We start from the raw sequence: 12853 nt of genomic DNA, 5'->3' as shown, positions 1-12853 counted from the left end.
ATTTTTTAATGTGAGCTCTCGAAGGTGCCCTTGGCATACACAGAGATTACCTCTGCCACAGACACTTAAACCTGTGCTTAAAACTCAGTTTTCAAAATGCTGTAAATGTTTTCAGGTGCCCCCATTCAAAGTGTCTTGATCTGGTTTTTATTCCCCAGTGCTCTCTCAACTTATGTGTGTTGCTTGAGACTGCTGCAGGTTGGGAAAAAGCAACTGAAGTTCTCCAAGGTGCTTTAAATCCTGAGGACAGATAGTGAACTCCTACTTGCTTCCTGTTCCCTGCATAACATTCCTCTTTCTTGCCTTATCTTTGTTGTGAAAGGTCATTAGGACATATCCTGGCCTCAGTACATGTCCTTAGCTTGTTACAGATGAAAATCCCTATTTATCCTCCAAGGTCGTCATGTGACTGGCTAAGAACTGTACCACTTTAAAACAGCTTCTGAGTGTAAAAAAGGGAAAAGCAACACTAGGCTAGAAACCTCAGTGAACCTCAGAAAGAAATGAGACCTAAATGAAATGCCTTGTGGTCTACAGGAAAACTAAAGTACAGGAAAAAAAGTAGAGAGAAATGGAAAAACTTCCAGGAAGCATGAAGGAGTCAAACTAGTCTTATGAGATTAGATGTCACAATAAAGGACAGACCTGAGAAGTTGTGAATGACACTTTGTGATCTTTGCTAGATGCAGCTATAGAAAACAATGAAAGTAGTTATAGCCAGAGGTAAACCAAGGAAGTTTGTCTGTAGCTTGTGGAGTGGGGGGCTATGGGAGGAGAATGTATGTAATAGGCAGCACCTGTTAGAGAGTATGTAGAGTATGTAGCTGTAAAGTAACATACAGAAGTCTGCCAAGTTATCAGTGACAATGAAATGTGAACTCTGTACTCCATGGTGGAGAACGGGGTTAATCAACAGCAACCTGATTCAGGTGATTTATTTGTCTTTTGTGTTCATGGTTCATGGTTCTTCCAATGAAGCATGTTTTCCAAAAAAAACCAAAAATCAGAGGAGATGGATGATAAACAATTATTTCAGTTGCCAAAAATATGGAAAATAGGCAAATGATGCATACAACTAAAGTAAGTAAAGAGTAAATAATGTATCACCTGCCTAACTTCCTTTTGAAACATATTTAACCTTGTTAGTGGTTACTTCTTTTCTTTAAGCAACTTAATCTAACAGGATCATCTGATCAGCTGTACTTGATTATAACATGGGACTGCATGGTGAGCTGAGTATAACCCTAAACCTGATTGATAGAATCACAGAATATGCTAAGTTGGAAGGGATGCACCAGGATCACTGAGTCCAGCTGCTGCTCCTGTGCAGGAGAGCTTCAAGAGTCTTGCCATGTGCCTGAGGGCATTGTCCAAACACTTCTTGAACTCTGTCAGATGTGGTGTTGTGATTGCTTCCCTGGGGACCCTCTTCCAGTGCTCAACGACTATCTGTGTGAAAAACTTACTCTCCATATCCAAAATAAATCTCCCCTGACTCAGCTTCATGCCACCTCCTCAGGTCCTGTTGCTGGTCATGAGAGCAAAGAGATCAGTGCCTGCCCCACTGCTTCTTGTAAGGGTGTTGAAGACTCACAATGAATTCTCCCCTCAGTCTCCTCCAAGCTGAAATGGCCAAGTGACCTCAGCCTTTCATAAGGCTTCCCCCGCAGACCCTTCACAGTCTTTGTGACCCTCCTTTGGATGCTCTCTAGTAGCTTTATGTCTTATATTTCCATACCCGTATGCAGTGCTCAAGGTGAGGGCGCCTAGGTGAAGAGCAGAGTGGGACAATCTCCTCCTTTGACTGGCTGGTCAGTTATATATATGTGTGTGTGTGTATATTTATAGTATACACACACGCACACACACACACACATGTGTGTATATATATATATAGATGACTTAGTCTCTTAACTACATGTAATGCATAAGTGTTTATGCAGTAAATGGTGGAGAAAAGTGAAGTATTCTCTAGACCTCAGAGAAAACATCTTTCCGTGTCTTAGCAACAAGGCATGAATTTTCAAATATATTAGAAGCTGTTTTGGGAAGAAAGGGAGTACAGAAACTTGTCTTTGGAAAGGAGAGGTGATAATCTTAAGTTGCATTAGAAGATGTTTAGGTTAGATATGAGATTCAGGGGAAAGCAAGGATGATGGTGAACTGAAGTAAGTGCACCGTATGGAAGTGTGGTATCAGTAGTGCTGCAGGCTTTTAAGATGAATTTTGGAAAGTCTTTCTAATCACATACAATGTAATTGCTTGTAACTCTATCCAAGAGACTTCGAGAATGAGAGATCAAGCTGAAGAATGCTATCATGTCAGGAAAAATCTTGATAGCTAATCTTTCTAGACTTTCTGTTTGGGTGATTTTTTGGAGTATTTCTGGATGTTGTAGATCATCACATGACTAAATGAGGGCCTGTCAGAGGAGTAGCTGAGAACAGGCATATAAGCATGACATTTTGCTTTGGCAAGTTTGCTGTTCTAAAGCAGCTAAACTTCTTTTACATATATGATAATAATAGTCATAGAAAATTCAGCTTGAAGAAGAGTGACCTAGACTAGAAGACCTGTATTTTCCTGTGTTGGGTCTGTATGGCAAGTTTTGGTGGCAGGGGGCTACAGATGCAGCTGCTGTGTGTAGATGCAGAAGTTGCCTCCATATCTCACAGATCCAGTTCTATGTGGGTCTAAGAAGGACCTGCTAAAACTGAGTTCATCAGAGATGATGGTATATTGCCTCTGTGATAACATACTAAGAAAGTGTTAGAACTGCTGTGCAGCATGGATTGGGAGAGAGGGCTGAGAATATTTGAGAGCGACAGCTCTGCAGACACAGACATCTGTGAGGAAGGAGGGGGAACACATGATCAAGTGCTGAAGCATAGATTCCCCTGCAGCCTGTAGGGGAGACCATGGTAAAGCAGATTGTCTCCCTGCAACCATGAGCATGGGTGTGGGAAACCCATGCTGGAGCCTTCTAGTAGGACCTGTGGCCCCATGGAGGGAGGAACCCATGTTGTAACAGTTTGCTAGCAGGACTTGTGGTCCCTTGGGAGACCCATGCTGGAGCAGGCTGTGTCTGAAGGACTGTGCCCTGTGGAAAGGACCCACACTAGAGCAGTTAAGGAAGAGCTGCAGCCCCTGGGAAGGACCTATGTTGGAGAAGATCACAGAGGTCTCTGACCCATGAGAAAGTTCTTATGCTGAACAGGGAAACAGCATGAGGAAGGAGTGACAGAAAGTGTTTGAACTGACTGCAATTCCCATTCCCTGTTGCCCTGCAATGCTTGGAGGGATGAAGTAGAGAAAAATAGGTAGTGAAGTTGAGCCTGGTAAGGAGGAGCGGGGTGCCTTTAAAATTTTTATTTTAAAAATACTACTCTGATTTGACTGGTAATAAATTAAACTATTTTCCCTGAGTCAGTGCTGTTTTGCCTGTGGTAGTAATTGGTGGGTGATCTCCCTGTCCTTATCTCAATTCATGACTCTTTCATCATATTCTCCCTTCCCTAACTGGCTGAGGAGGGTAGTGACTAAGACTTGGGTGGGCACCTGGCATCCAGCCAGGGTCAAACAACCTTTTTTGTCCCTGGTTCAGTGAAGGCAAAGGAGTGTGTAGAACCAGTTTTGAAAGTTGGTTGAATTTAATTAACTTGAGATGGTCAAGTATTAGGTAATTAGTAGCTATAGTTGTTTGACTCGATTTTCAATTCTTACGGTTACTGGAAGTTTTTCCTATGGGAAGTTTAAATTTCTTTGTCAGGCATCTGAGTGTTCAATGTTAAAGTATATGAAGTTTTAAGCTTACGCTTTGGTTTTTTATGTACTTTTGTTAAACTCTTTCTAGTTCATTTTTTTAATTTGTAATTTGTATTCTGTTATACTTTTCTTATTCCTTACTATGTTAAAAACAGAAAAAGAGGAAGGTGTTTGTTTGTTTGTTTATGTGCAATTAGCTTCTGGTTTCCAAATTCTTTGAAAAAAAATTCTCACTAACACTGGAATGGTGGTTGCATGACAACAAATGAGACTTACTTCTAGGTTTTCTTTTGTGGAGTGTTCAGTCAGTGATTAACAGTTTTTTAGTTTGCAAGATTAATGTATTGGCAATATGTTGTAAAGGATATTTGTAACACTTATCTTCAGCATCTGGTACCAGTATCTGTGGTCCTTTAGACTTTGTCACAAGCCTTTATCCTGAAGCCTGTTAGCCTCCTGCAGTTATTTGCATGTGTATTTTTTCTTCGTATTCAATTTCAAAAAGTTGTTCAGCTATATCTGTATTACATGTCTTTAGAAATGGCTTTCAAAGATGAAGGGTGTGGGGAATATTGGGCTCAGTTGGATGTTTTCTAAGGAGTTACTTTGAATTGACAATGTCAGGGTACAGGGCAGATTAGATCATTGTTTTCTTTCCCTGTACTTCCCTTAACAGCTTCACTGTTGCATTAGTAAAAGCTTACTAGTATTTAAGGCATGTGAACTGAAAGTTAGATACAGTTGAGTGGACATGTGTGAAAGGATTGCATGTGGCTTCCAATTATCTGTGAAATATTCATGGTGAAAATAGTTGTCACAGTTCGTAAGTTCCAGCTCTGACTTATCATTTAGATATAGTCTGCTTTTATGGTTCTATCCTGGTATGTTTTTGCTATGATGTATGTGTTTCATCTAAAATTAATACTGGTAGCTCTGGTGTTATGGAGCTCTTGTCCTGTTTTGAAATTAAAATGGATATGTAGGAATATTTTCTGTAATGGTAGATACTTTGCTGAAGAACTTGTTTCAAAGTATTTCAAAATATGGAATGTATTATGTATGGAATTTATTTATGAAAATTTTACTTAAGAAGAATGTATGACACAGGCTTTTCTATTTCAGCAGATCAGCATCTTTCCTTATGAGAGTATATGTTCATTACAGCTAGACAATACAGAATTTATAATCTAGGAAGAATTAGAGACAATATAGACAGATTTTCTGATTAGTGTTTGAGTGTCAAAATAATCTATGAGGTAATGTTTATCATGTTGCTAATTTTAGCTACTCTTACACTCTCTTCTGTCACAGCCCCATGACTTTGATGAATGCAGATTTGATATCAGCGTGAATGATAGTGTTTGGTACCTCCGGGCTCAGGATCCAGACCACAGACAACAATGGGTAGATGCAATAGAACAACATAAGGTATGTAATTTTCTAATTTCCTTCTCATTCCCTCATTAGATCAAGCATAGTGCTTGCAGAGAGTTTAAGCTTCCCTGTACAGTCATTAAAAGGCTCATGGTATTTATGACAGGTAAAAGCTGAAGATTGAAGCTGTGTGTTAAATATGTTTCAAAGGAATTGACTTGTTCTTCACAGATAAGACTTTACTGGGGGCTAACAACTGTGAGCCTTTCTTGAGCTCTCTAGCTTGAAAAAAAAAGCTTTTATTATGTTTGAGTGATCTTTTCAAGGTTTTGTCCATCTTCTCCCTGATTATTGCTTCTAATTGCTTCTTATCTATCTTGTTAGTCTTAGAGTCAATTCTCTAGGTTATCATTCTGGTTTTGGGCTCCTCTTTTTCATCATTTGACCACTTTTACTGTATCTGATCTCTGACTTCTGTCTCTTTTGTCTTTTACGGCACTATTCTTCGTCCACATTTTGGTTCAGCTTTCTTGATTTGTTCTGTATATCTTCCAATGAACTCAATTTATTTCATTTTAAAAATACCTGACCTTCAAGCCTTTTAGGTCGGGTAGAAGGTACACAAAACATCCATTATGTTATCAGGTACAAGATAGGCACTGTCCCAAGGTGTAGCATTAAACTACAATACCTAGCCCAATGCAGCCTCTCAATCTGGGTTACACAAAGTACAAAAGGAATACAAATTGAAATAGATATCCAAGTAGGTATGAATTTTTACCTTGAGCTTCTTGAAGTGATGTCTGTATAGGTACTGTGTGTAATTAGGAGATTTCACCTTTTGTTGGCCATTCCTTGCAATAAAAAGTACGTGTTCTTTAAATTTAGTGCTGCCTTTTGATAATGGTTCTCTACAAAAAATCATCTCAATTGGACTATTCGTCCCTTTGTAGCTTAGCATTTTTCCTTCATTTTGATACAGAGGTAATGTTAAAGCATAAGAAATTAAATTGCAAAGCCAGGATTTTTTTCCTGTAGTCTAATGAAAAAATATAAAGTTAACAGTGGCATGTTCATAAGACAACAATACTGCAATTTATTCTTAGTGCAATAGCTGAGAGAAATTTCTCATGAGGATACACTGAAGAAGTTACTGGGTTGCATATCTGTAGAACTGACATTTCAAAAACTGGTAGGCTTGGGGGTCTTCAGGTGTGGTTTAGTGTAGTCATGGAACTTGATAGCCCTAGGCTAAAATTTAGACTAGGTTTCATGAATGATTTAGCTGTGGAAATGCAGAACTTTAACCTGAAGCTGGATAAGCAGAAATGCAGTCTGTGTCATGGAATGCTACTCTGTAGGAATGAGTGATGAAAAATCCCAGATCCCTGGGATCCCTGTCTTAAACTCTGCTCATCACTACTTCAAACTATTTTCATGCTGTTTTTCTATTCCCTTTTGTAAGGCTCATCTTAACTGTTGCTGAGTTCTGAGCTGCAACTTTATGGAATCACCAAATCATAGTACAAGATTGTTGAATGGTAATGGTTTAGAGTTTGCCATTGGAAGTGTTGATTTGGCATTGTTTCTCTGTACTACTTAAAAAAAAAAGTCTTGTGTTTTCAACACTGTTTTTTTTTACCTGCATTAGTACTCAGCCCCTGTCATGAGATGTCTGTTTATTTTCCTTTGTCTGTCTAGTATTATTGATAAGCTTTTATTGGTAAGCTTAAATTGTCTTATTCAACCTCATTTTCAGATCATGAATGAATATTGAGGGGTACAAATTCTAGCATTCCAAAAGTGATCTCCCTTTATAAAGAAGCCTGATTAATTGTACAGTTTTTCAGCTTTAAAAAATAATCTTTAAACATAATTAAGTTTGGACAGTTTAGACTTCCATTCTTTGCAAGAATTTGGTAGTTATTTAAATAGATAAATTTTACCAGATCTCTGCCTTTATGCTTAAAGAAGAAGAATGAATGATTATTTACACTATCCATTTTTTTTTTCTAGAATTAGTATAGAAGTAGGGATAAGAAGGTATTTTTCATTATTTTAATAAAGTTACTTTTCAGCTTATTTTTTAAAGAATGAGGGTGTTCTGGAATGTTGTAAAAACAGAAGAAAAGTATATCTACAAGTAGGAAGTGGTAATAAGTCCTTCAGTGTATGCTGAACTCACAAGAAACAGTTCACTTTGCATCTTGCTATCCAAGGTAATAACACTGGACTTGACTGTTCTCAATCTTGCAGCTTTTCCAGTATGTGTAGTTTGCAGTTTCATGGCTATTTGACATTTTTCAGTTTCTTTCATACTCCTTTTTACTCTCTAGTGTTAACAATATTTAAGGCAAATAGCAGTTGTTTTCATTCTTAAATGAAGTAGAAAAACTATGGCACATCACTTCTAAATAAGCTATCAAAACATTTAATATGTTAAAGTAATACATTATTTTACATACATACTTACATATTTTTATTTCGAAACATCCTTTTTGTATTAAACAACTAAATATCAAGAATATCATGATCAAAGCATAGCAAGGAAAACAGCAGAAGTTACTGCAGTCTTGTAATAGTAGCTTAAACTCAAGTTGAAAGTATATAATGAAATAACAGAGTTACAAAGGTCTTCTTTCCAGTGCAATATTCTGTTGTCTTCATAATACAGTAGGAATTTTGTGTGATAAATGTAGGTGTAGAGGTGTATCTGTTGCTTCTGATGATTTTAGAAAAATAAACAGTAACCAGAGGCCTTGGAAATCTTGACCAGCACTTGAAAAAGTGCTGTATTTACATAAATAGGTGTTTGGTAGAATTAAACACAACACAGAAGTGTCCAAATCCAGTCTTCAGTCTGATAATTATTAGTGGTTGTTAAAGAATATGTCTCCAAATGTCTTGTTTCTGTACTTTCATTGAGGGGTTAGTGCTATAACCTGTAATTTTTAATATAGGTTTGTATGGAAAATATTTAAGAAACAGTACTTTTTTATAATATAACTTTGATGTCAAAGAAAGTATTTTCATGGAATCTGGGAGTCAATCCCATTTTTCAGTCAAATTTGTATGAACAGCACTTAAGTGAACCTTAGTGTTCACTTGGAACCTCCTTATTCATCCTTTAATTCACTTCAGCTTGTGGAAGTTGTATATCCAAAAACTTGACTGAGAGAAGGGGAAGATGGGCAGAATATCTCATTGCACTGAAAAGTTCAGATCTGTCGGCTTACTCTGACGTTTTCTGAAAGAGCTTTCTGATCAGGTTACCAAACCTTTGCAAAAGCTCCTTCTGGGTAAAAAAGTTTTTGTTTGAGAAACAGGTTCTTTAAATGGCACATAATAATTTGAATAAAATCAAGAGAGGAAATTATTTCCTGTACCAAACAGTCATTTTTCTTAACATTAGTCTACTGCTGCATAAAGTACTTTTTTGTTTGTTTTTGAAGTTCTTTGTTGCTTACTGAGTGGGTAGGTAGTTCTGGTAGGCTGCTTAAGCTATTTGCTAACAAAAGTGTGTTTGTGAGACTTGATGGAGCATGTCACAAGGTTGTTGATCTTCAGAGTGAGAAAAATAGACAGAAACTTTGACTGTGTTTCATTGTGCTCCAAACAAAGAGAACACTGATTTAAAATAAAATTAATTTTAAATATGAGTATAACCAGACATAGAAAAACTTAATGCTTAGCATTGAGTAGCTGATGGCTGAGAAATGTCAAACAGCTTATGTTCAGGCATAAAAACCATTAGAATTTTCAGAGGGGTTTATAATTGTACTTTTTTTCCTTGTATTGAGGTTCCTGAATCCTTACTACATTAAGTGTTTCAAGTATAGCTCAAAACATTTATTCATTGCCCTGACCTGGAGGAGGGATACATTTAAAACTACGGTAAAGCCATCAGTGAGGCAAATGAGGAAGTAATTAATGTGTAACCAGGAGTCCATTCTTCTACTTAAATGTTTCATTAGATTTATTGATCAGGCATTTCTCTGGTGTCAAAACATTGATGGTACTTGACCACCACAACGTTGATCTGTTTGGAAAGTTACTATCTTCTTAATAATAATTTGAAAGACTGCCTCCTCCAGGTCTCTCCCATCGTTTCAAAATGGAATTTGGAATTTCTATCCTAATATTAGATAAATTGGCTTAAATGTTGTTAGTTCAGTGCTGTGAGAAAATGAGAGTGAATTGCTGTTTGTTGTGAGAAACATCTGTATAAGTAAACTTATTTTGAGTAAAAGAACTCCTGAGATCAAGATAATGATTTCTTGTAACATTAATCCACCACGTGAGTTGAGAACTAGATGAGAATTTATTTATAAGTGAGTACTTTATGAGAAATTCTGTATCACTTTAGGTTTGTCCCATTTTGTTCCATCATAGTTTTTATTTTCTGCACACAGACTCTTAATGTCTTTATTATTGACTTCATGGCTCTTCAGCAATATAAATCGATAGGTTTTTTGGTCTTGTATTTGAAAAATCTTTTGTTTGTCAAATCGAAATAAGTTTTCCTGAACTTCTTAAAATATCTGATTTTGCTGTTTCAGACTGGAAAAGGTAATTTTTCAGAGGAGTACCTAGATATCCAGCAAATTGGCATGTAGGGAGTAGGTAGGTTTTCTTTTTAATTTTGAAGTGATGATGTACAAGGTGTTTATATCTAGAGTAGAAGGCATGAATCTCAGAGTTTGACTGTGAAAGGTATCAGGTGGCTATTTTCTGAACCTAATTGACATACATCCCTTTTTTGGGGATGAAGGGACCTGTACCCCTTAAATGACAGTGGCCTGTCTCCCTCAGTAAAAATATTTGTTGAAGGAGTGGCTACTACTTTATTGTTTTTACTCTTAATTAGACACTGTGGAAGGAGTTAGCTTGTTAGAATAGGGTTTTACAGAAACATCAAGAAGAGTAAAACTTATATCTCCTTTTTTTAGCATTTTCTCCCCAAATGGGGAGAAGACATGGCAACCTGTGGGTTAAAGATAATTTAGCTTTTAAGTAATTCTACTTTTGTGCAATTCTTTGTATACTACAGCTTGTTTTTTAAAATAACCAGTTGTCAGACCAGTTAAGATGCTTAAGATACCACTTTCCTTTGTTTAAGTGCAGATCTAGTTTAAATGGTGGGAAAAGCCAACAACACTGGATTTGATAGTCAGATAAATTCAAATTTAAGAAGAAGTTAAGTAATTATTAAATCAGTTGATTTTGTTTCTTTAACACTGATACCTTTTCAAACAAGTAACCTAGAATTGAGATATTTAGTAGTGAGGTGGTTATTTTCTGACTGTTGATCTTAGTTCATAAGTCAATTTAGAAAACTGCAGAGCAAACTTTCAACAGCATAATTTTCATTGCAGTCAATAAGGGCACTTCATGATATTGTTGTGAGAAAAATCAAAACCAAAAACATCAGCCTGACATTTTCAGAAAATTGTTGTTAACCAGATAAAATGGAGTTCCTTTTTTTGCAAGTACCCTAAAAAAAGCTAGTAATTGCCTTATAAAGTGTTATAGTAATTACCTTATAAAGTGTTAAGAATCATTAATTTCACTTATGGTAATCTGCCTGTTTTGTTTTCCCTTGTCAATATACTGTTCTAAAAGAATTAATGAATGTGCTGTTACACATTGAAAAATATTGCTAGTAACGGTAATGCTGATGTCGAAGCAGGAAGCCAGGTGGAGAGGACAAGGGGTGGGCTTTTGCTAGTCTAACATGACTGCAAAAGCATTTGAAAGCAAAAGTTCCAATGGGTGAAACCAGAGCACCACAAGATTTTGCACTTTAGAAGCATCTTAATAACAAACTAACCCACAGAGTACCTGCCTGGAGCTAATAGATCCCCCCTCTACCTGCTGTAATTGTTCCTGTTCTGAATGATTGAACTAATTGCTCAAATTTGTTGGTTATACAAATCAGCTTCTGGACTGAGGTGAAGTGTAAGAATATCGTGCCTGGTGGGCTGTTCGAGTCCAATCCAGTTAGCTATGGACCCCAGCCCACGCCATCTTACATGGACAAAAGGCAAAAGACAAGAAGCACTCTTCTTCACGTGGGGACAAATGTCCTCAGTTTATTCCCAGGTGAGCCCCCAGATGGAAAAGAGTCTGTCACCTCATGGCGGGAGACTTTTAAACCTGGGGGAATGGGGGGGCTGAGGAAGAGGACCACAGCCAATGGGATACCAGTGAGGAGGGGATGAGGGGAGGAGTAAACCTGCAACAAACCAGCACCACAGGGGTTTTTAGGGGAGGGAAAGACCATGTGATATAAAAGGGGAATCCCACGAGGATACAAACATACTATTCTGTGCAATAATACAGAACCCAGTGCAAAACAACTAAATAGCTATTTAGTGCAATACAACAGTGAAGGACTTCAGGTAAAATATTGCAGTAAATATTGAAGTATTTGCAAATTAAAATTGCTTTTTGTCCTTGTATTATTTCTCTTGTGAACTTAAGTATAAGAGGTTATGCATGAGTAACTTTTATAAACTCAGAGGGAACCTTAAATTTCACTTCAGACTTGATTATAAGCAGCCAGAGTTTCTCAGTTCCTAGTTTTTGTTCTGTAATTGGAATATGTCACCTTTAGACTGAGATCCAAGTTCATCTACCTGTTCTTTCAACCTACAATGGCTTAAGAAATTTCACATTAACCATACTTTAAGTCAAGCTTTTGTTTGAATACTGTATGTAAATATTGATCTATGAGATTATTGTTATTTAGCTAAGAAAATAAGAAAACATTGAAAAATGCAAATAGAGGTAACTTTCTCATAGTAATATTTTACTAGGAGTAGATGCCAGAGCAAAAAAATTTGACCTATTAATCAAGTCAGAAACCAATATCAGAGTTTCAATTCATAAAATAACGAGCTCGGGTTATCAACAAGAAGGGGAGAGTACAGAAAGGTAGTATATGTTTAACTTGTCCACAGGCCTTTCAGCAATTTTAAGTAGAGCTGTAACATTCTGTGAAGACAGGGTAGTTTTCTCCTTTTCTACACATCTCTTGACCCTGATGTTGAATGGATTTAATATACTGATAATGGCAATAAAGACATGCCAATAAATGACTTCAACTCTGTTGCCAGTATTGGCTGAAATTAGTAAGATAATTTAAAATGAATAGTATATGCAGAGAAATTATACAGAAATATTTTGACTCAGCATACTAATGTAACAAACTTTTAAAATAGATACTAAATGAGAAGTATAAATTTCTGCCATCAATAACTAGTTTTATACATTAAATTTAGTGTTCCCATTTTGTGGCAGACCATTGAGGAGTTGCTGGACCAAGTAGTTTAGATGTTTGTGTAGACTGTATTTAAGTGCATATTGAAGTGCTGCAAATAGTCTTCAGAAGTCCATTTTGATGTTGCAACCTTTATAAATATATTTCTTTTATCAGCTTACTATATTATTGACAACTAGTCACTGTCAATTTCTAGCAACAGTAAATATTCTAATATTGATGAGTGAATGTTAATTATTATTATAATGTTAAATATGTATATTATTATATGTATATTATAATAATGTATATTATTATAATGTTAAATAACAATCTTGTTAATTATTTTAAAATAAAAACTTTACAGTAGTGTAACTTCAGATACATCATATAGCAGGCAGCAACAGGAAGAGTGTTGGTTGCCATTTCTCCCCTGTATTTTCTCTCCTGAAA

General features: G+C 36.4%; 1 protein-coding gene across 2 annotated transcripts in view; it reads left to right on the top strand.

Moving 5' to 3' along the window:
* Positions 1 to 12853, top strand: part of CERT1 (ceramide transporter 1) — a 79860-nt gene that overhangs the window by 18431 nt on the left and 48576 nt on the right. For both annotated transcript variants that reach the window (XM_066569053.1, XM_066569052.1), the window contains exon 3: positions 5077 to 5193. In XM_066569053.1, the coding sequence (XP_066425150.1) occupies positions 5077 to 5193 (117 nt within the window). The remainder of the gene's footprint in view (positions 1 to 5076; positions 5194 to 12853) is intronic.

Source organism: Molothrus aeneus, chromosome Z (genome assembly GCF_037042795.1).
Source record: "Molothrus aeneus isolate 106 chromosome Z, BPBGC_Maene_1.0, whole genome shotgun sequence".
Lineage (NCBI taxonomy): Eukaryota > Metazoa > Chordata > Aves > Passeriformes > Icteridae > Molothrus > Molothrus aeneus.
This window is presented reverse-complemented; position numbering and strand designations above follow the sequence as displayed.